Below are 6,199 nucleotides of genomic sequence, written 5' to 3' on the forward strand. Positions count from 1 at the left end.
CTGTCTTCAGTTTCTCACTAGCCTGAAAAAGACTGCTTTTAAAATACTAAGTCAATTTTGTTCTAGGCTTAATACAGCAGCACGATACAATCTGCAATGATACAGATTTTTTCCTCCACTAGCCAAGTCTCTGGGGCATTTTATGGAATCAAATATTGCTAAAAGAGCATCGCATAAAGAAAGTTTTAAAAATAGATTTAAAAAACAAAGAGCAATTCAGCATATGCATTACCCATGTGGAGATGGTTTGGCAGATGCAACATGGAATTGCTTAAAGCTTGCCCACAACTTTTTTCTTTTTTTTCCTTTTTGGAGGGGCTTTTTTTTGTTTTGGTTTTGTTTTTTGTTTTTGTTTGTGGTTTTTTTTTTTTTTTTTGGTTGGTTGATTGGTTAGGTTTTCTTTGGTTATTTCTACTTATGGCAACATGACCATAGAAAACATTAGGCCTAGACTGTTATTAATACAAGTTTGTAATCTAGGAAGTTATTCTTTATTTCTGCCTGCTGGTATCCAGCTTAAATAGCTTGTTTTGTCAGGTCATCTGTCTAAAATGAATGCCATTTCAAAGAGGTGGTATTTTCTAAGGTAAGATGGAAAGAATTGAACACTTCACTAAATTTACTGTTGAGCGTGGTATATAGCATATTTTAAAAATAAGCTCATATTATTCCCTGTTGTATGTACTCTTACAGAGATGATATGACTAAACAAAATGACACAAGTGAGGCAGAAAAAGATTTTGAAGGTTACTTTTTTCTAGCAAAAAGTAGCAAACCTGTCACTTAGAAGACAACATTTTCAAATGGCTGCATCCATTCATATTTTTTAAAGTGTAAAGTTATCTCATTAAAAAAGTTATTAACAGAGACCTGGCTAAATCAAGACACAGCCATAGAGGGGGAAGAGAGTGCAGCTACCCTATTGCTATGAAATGGGGAACAAAGAACATATTTGGTGGGGCTGACAAAACAAGGGTGATGGCTGCACTTCACCAAATCCCCTCCTCTGCAAATACATCATTCATGCTAGTGCTTCAACCATATCCAAGCACAGATGTTTACATTTGCATTTACAATCCTATTTGTTGAAGTCAACTTTCATACATTTGGAGTGAATTATTATATGACCAAATATGGTCACGCATTAATCTCCATGTTCTATGTCTTCACCTCACAAGTAGATAATTATTACAAATTACCCTTAAAAAAATCCCATGGTTGATAGCTATATTGGTAACAGGTACTTTTTCTGCTGATGTTTTCCAGATATTATCTTACAGGCTGTATGTTTGAAACATCTATTAACCAAAAATAATAACCCTTTCTAATATGGTTCTATTTAAAGGTTTCTAAATCACATTGAAAACCTGGCTAAGAACAGCCACATCAGCCATCTTCAACCACTAGCATAGATATATGTACACAAGTAAGCAATTCTATGCTCTGAGCAAAAGAAATTCTGAATTCACTTTCAGATTTTTTTTCCTCCCCACACACTCTTGTTCCCAAAATGCAACTCATCAAAAGAATGGGAAGCTGCAAGCACATGAATTGAATTTTCTGTGGGGCTTGCAAACATATAAAAGCAAACCATGTTATAAATTCAACTTTTTTTGGCCACAATTACAAGTTCATTTTGAAGAAGAAGGTTTGCTAAAAAGAAAGGACTTGTGTCTGAATCCATGGTTCAATCATGAAAAGGAAAATGCAGCAATTCTTCCTCAAGACTGTTTAAGACCACAAAAAGCATCTCTGAAGTTCTAGGTGCTCTAAGGGGGCATATATGATTCACTGAAAGATTAAATAAGTTAATTTTCACAGCATCCATCCAATCTCCTGCCCAAACATTCTTCCCTAATCTTCACAGAGGTCAGGCATAGACCATGACCCTTTTACAGCACACAAAGATTGCAGAGGGAATGTTCAAAATATTAAGTAAAGCACCTTTCCTCTTGGAGTGGGTTGTATTTTTTTGGTTGGTTTCATTTGGAGTTTTTTTGAGGGGGAGCAATGTGTTTGGTTTTGTTTGTTTTGTGTGTGTGTTTTTGGGTTTCTTGGCCTGCTTCTCTGGGTTCTTCTTCAGAAAAAGTGAGCTGAGAAGTAGCATAAGACAAGAGGAAGGCAAACAGACCATTTGGCCAGAGCATGGTCCTACAGCATTTGCACCTTACCTACCTCTATTCAAATGATACAAAGAAGCAACCCTTCATCACATGGCTGCTTCTTAAGAGATTCTCCATCTAGCAGAAACATGTCATAGTCCACTGCCAGCAACAGTGTAATCCATGTAAAACCCCCCACTATTTTGTCCTCTTAAATACTGTATTTCAGTCCACAAATTCTACTGTCATACTTAGTCTACATTTCCAACAGAACCAGCAATTAATCCACAAATTATTTAAAACTAACAGCGTCTTAAATGACAAAGAACGCCATCCTTTTCTAAACATCAGACAAAAGGGTAACAAACACTTGAAGCAGGAAATTAAACACTGATTTTTGTAGAACTGAATTGTAAGTATTCTCTGTAGTCATATATAGGAACAAGTTAGCATACTACTTAAATCACTGGGAAAATGTACTTTTAAAAGATCATGCAAATAGCAGGGAATCACCTGTCAGCTACACAAAACTGCAGTAAAATTTTAAATGTGATTTTCCAACAGGGTAAGACAAACCCTAATGGAAGTCTTATGGGTACTATCCTGGAAGAAAGAACATAGCAATATGGGTGTTGAAAAAACTTTTTACATCTCTCCCTACATGTTTAAGAATCTAACCCTTATTAAGTTTACCTAAGCATCCAAATTAAATGTTCAAAAAGATCAAAGACTAAAAAACACCAGAAACCAAAGCATATACTAAAAAGGCATTAAGAAAATAAAACTTTTTTCCTCACACAAAATTGAAAAACATCTGAAAGACAACTCAGTCATTGGTCATAGCCAGCATGGCTTCAGGTAGGAAAGTGCTGCTTATCAAACCTGATTCCTTTTCATAACAAGGTAACTCATCTGGCTGATCAAGGAAATCCAGTTGATGCAATCTTTTTTAATTTCAGTAAAGCTTTCAATACTTTCTTTCACAGTATCCTTCTGGACAAAATGTCAGGCACACAGCTGGATAAACACATCATGCCATGGGGTGATAAACTGGCTCACCAGTCGGGCACAAATGGAATGGGGTGACATTGGATTGGTGACCTGTCACTGATGGGTTTCCCACAGTGCTCCATCCTCAGCCCTGTGCTTTACAACATCTTCATAAATTACTTGGATGCAGGACTGCAAGGGACACTAAGTGAGGTCACAGAAGATATAAAACTGGGAGGAGCTGTTGAAGTCCTTGAGGGGAGGGAGGCCCAGCAGAGAGACCTTGACAAATCAGAGGACTGGGTAATCACCAACCATATGAAGTTCAACAAGGCAAAGTGCCTGATTCTGTAGCTGGGATGGGCAGTCCTGGATGGACAGACAGACTGGGGAATGAGATGCTGGGAAGCAGTGCCACAGAAAGGGACCTGGGGGTCCTGGTTGATGGCAAGTGGAACATGAATCAGCAGTGCTCTGGCAGCCAGGAAGGCAAGCTTTGTCCTGAGGTGCATCAGGCACCATATCAACATATACCACAACCTCAGAGAGAAAATAGGTTAAAAAAGTAGCAAGAAAAATTTATATTTGAAAAAGAAGAAAAAAGATTGAGTAGCAGTGCAGTTCTGCTAACTTCTGTGTTCACTGCTCTGAAATTTTGATTTCAAAACTTGTATATTTCATTAAATATCAACCTGTAAGACAATTGTAGATTGAGGAAAAAAAATGGGGAATGGGGACACTGAGGTCTCTTCAATTCGGGCACCAGAATTAACTCATGAATCAATGAAGGGGGAAGGCAGTAAAATCCTTCCTCTGTAAGGGTGATAAAGTTTTATGTTGCTCATATTTGTAGAAAAACTATAATGAATTTTAAGTTAAATCCAAATGTTCACTTGCTATATTGCAAGCTTTGCAAGATGACCATATACTGATTTCATGAACGGCAAATGAGTAATTTTTTTAGGAAGAATCTGATGGTGGGAAAGGTTCTTGGACAGTACAAGGCATGTGACTGCAGAGCTTTAAAAATTCACACTAAAATGTGAGTTCATACAATGATGTTATTCCAGCATCCCTTCACCCATTTATTCAGCCTGTTCAAATCTCACTTGTATACCCATACATGTGTTTACACCTCATGTAGGAACTGCTGGAATGTGTGGAGTCAATGAAAGTAGCACAGCTCAACTTGCCTGTTTGCCAGCTGTCCATTTAAACACACTAGTTACTCACAGGTAAGTCTGCCTAATTTATACAGTTTTTCCTCTTCAGAGGTCAATGATGGACAAAAGACAACCATGTGCAATTTTTTTTTTTTTTAATAAAGATAAAATTACAAAAAAGGTAAAATCAGCTCAGGAAAGGCAAATTACTTTAATAGATCAGTTTAGACATTTAACATAATAACTCACATCCATTTTTAAATACTATTACATAAAGCATGGTGAAGGAAGGAATTTCTGCCTCATAATTAGAAAACTCACAATACAACTTGCCAAAAAACAGAACAAAGCCGTTTGAAAATAAATACAGTCCATGCCAAATAGTACAAAATGAAATCAGCAGTCTCTCTCCATACGAAAACTTTTGTCCTTTTGGGTATTCTCAGACTCTAGTATTATGTTCTGCAACTGATGAGAGCCTATCTTTTGTTCAAGGGTTGCTGAGCTGTTCTGATTTTGCTCTGTACAAAGGCAAAAAAAAGTATTGTTTTATTTTTTTAATTAACTAATTTAGAAATGCAATTTTAAATTACTAGTCATGATTCTAAAATATTTAGTATCACGAGGAACTGAAAGTGATCTCCACAGAACTGAAAAAAATTATACAGTACTGACTTAACAAACACTCTGCACATAATGTCATTATTAATTAGTTAGTGCTTACCCTTTGGCATCTGTCTTTTCACCACTGCTGTCCTTGGCTTTATCCTCCTCCTTAACATCTGAAAAATCACAAGATTTTTAATATACCAAAAGATGCAAGAAAGCCTTAAAATACTTAAGCAGTAAAGACCATGACCACGTTTATTATTTTGTTTGTATTTGTAGCCAGAGGAAACTGGCTTTTATAAAAAGTCACTAGTTACATATTAAAGTATAGTGTTAAATGCACCCATCCAAAGGAGACGTCTGGGCACAATGCCAAGTGATTCAGAATGCCTCAAGGCAAGGTCTCTCTCACTGGCCATAATGATGGCATGCAGTAATGAGACCTGGAGTTCCCCTGAGCTCAAGATGTATCCAGTTCTTAGAAAAATCAAGAGTCCTTGGAATTACACTGTCCCCAGAAGCCTATCTAGTTTCTGTTTCAGAGAAAACGAGCTGGCTCACCCCACAAAAGCAAACAGGAACAAATGTTTTGCCCAACGTATATTTTTTCATCTCTATTTCATTAAGTCGTACAAATCCCTGGCTCTAAGAATTCAACTTGTGGGGAAGAAACAACAGCCCTTGCCTGAAAATATTGTACTAGTCTGAATAGCTGTATCTTGAAAATGATTAATTTAAAATAGATGATTTGAAAATGATGGAAAAGAATATATCATCTCAACAGCGAATTAACCCATTACCAGATAAAACATCTCTTTCTGGGTAGGACTGACATTTACAGTTCTAAAATACAGGATGAAACCACACTGCAGTCCTACCTGCTTTTTTGTCCTCAGTCTCTTTTTTGTCTTCTTCTATTCTGGCTTTCTTTGCTCCTTTCTTATGATCTGCAACGTTTCGTCGTCCACCTTCCCCTTCATCTTCAGAATCTGAAAATTCTTCATCACAGGCTATGCGCTTATCAGATGCTCGAACTAGGATTCAGATTTATGATATTAATTAATCAAAAAGTCCAACTAAACAGGCCTAATAAAAAAGAACTATCAAATTAAGAATGAGTAGTAATATACTGTAATCATTTAATGCTAATAAACTAAATTACAGTCAAAACCACTTATTTTTCAAGATACCCTGGGACTTGCACAATAACTTCCAAAAAATGGCTTTGCAGAAACACAGGAGGAGAGTGGGAATACTTTAACCATGTATCAAATAAAACTTCAAATACTGAAAACTAAATCACAGGAGAAAAAAATAATGATTTCAACGGTTCAG

At 36.5% G+C, this 6,199-nt stretch overlaps 1 protein-coding gene across 3 annotated transcripts in view; it reads right to left on the reverse strand.

The window, feature by feature from the left end:
* Positions 1-4,393: 4,393 nt before the first annotated feature.
* The window catches only part of HDAC2 (histone deacetylase 2), a 16,888-nt gene continuing 15,082 nt past the window's right edge, over positions 4,394-6,199 (reverse strand). For all 3 annotated transcript variants that reach the window (XM_031066658.1, XM_031066657.1, XM_005418434.2), the window contains 3 exons: positions 5,743-5,898; positions 4,980-5,037; positions 4,394-4,776 (listed from right to left, as the gene is read on the reverse strand). In XM_031066658.1, the coding sequence (XP_030922518.1) occupies positions 4,746-4,776; positions 4,980-5,037; positions 5,743-5,898 (245 nt within the window). In that variant the 3' untranslated portion in view covers positions 4,394-4,745. The remainder of the gene's footprint in view (positions 4,777-4,979; positions 5,038-5,742; positions 5,899-6,199) is intronic.

Source organism: Geospiza fortis, unplaced genomic scaffold, assembly GCF_000277835.1.
Source record: "Geospiza fortis unplaced genomic scaffold, GeoFor_1.0 scaffold98, whole genome shotgun sequence".
NCBI classification, from domain to species: domain Eukaryota; kingdom Metazoa; phylum Chordata; class Aves; order Passeriformes; family Thraupidae; genus Geospiza; species Geospiza fortis.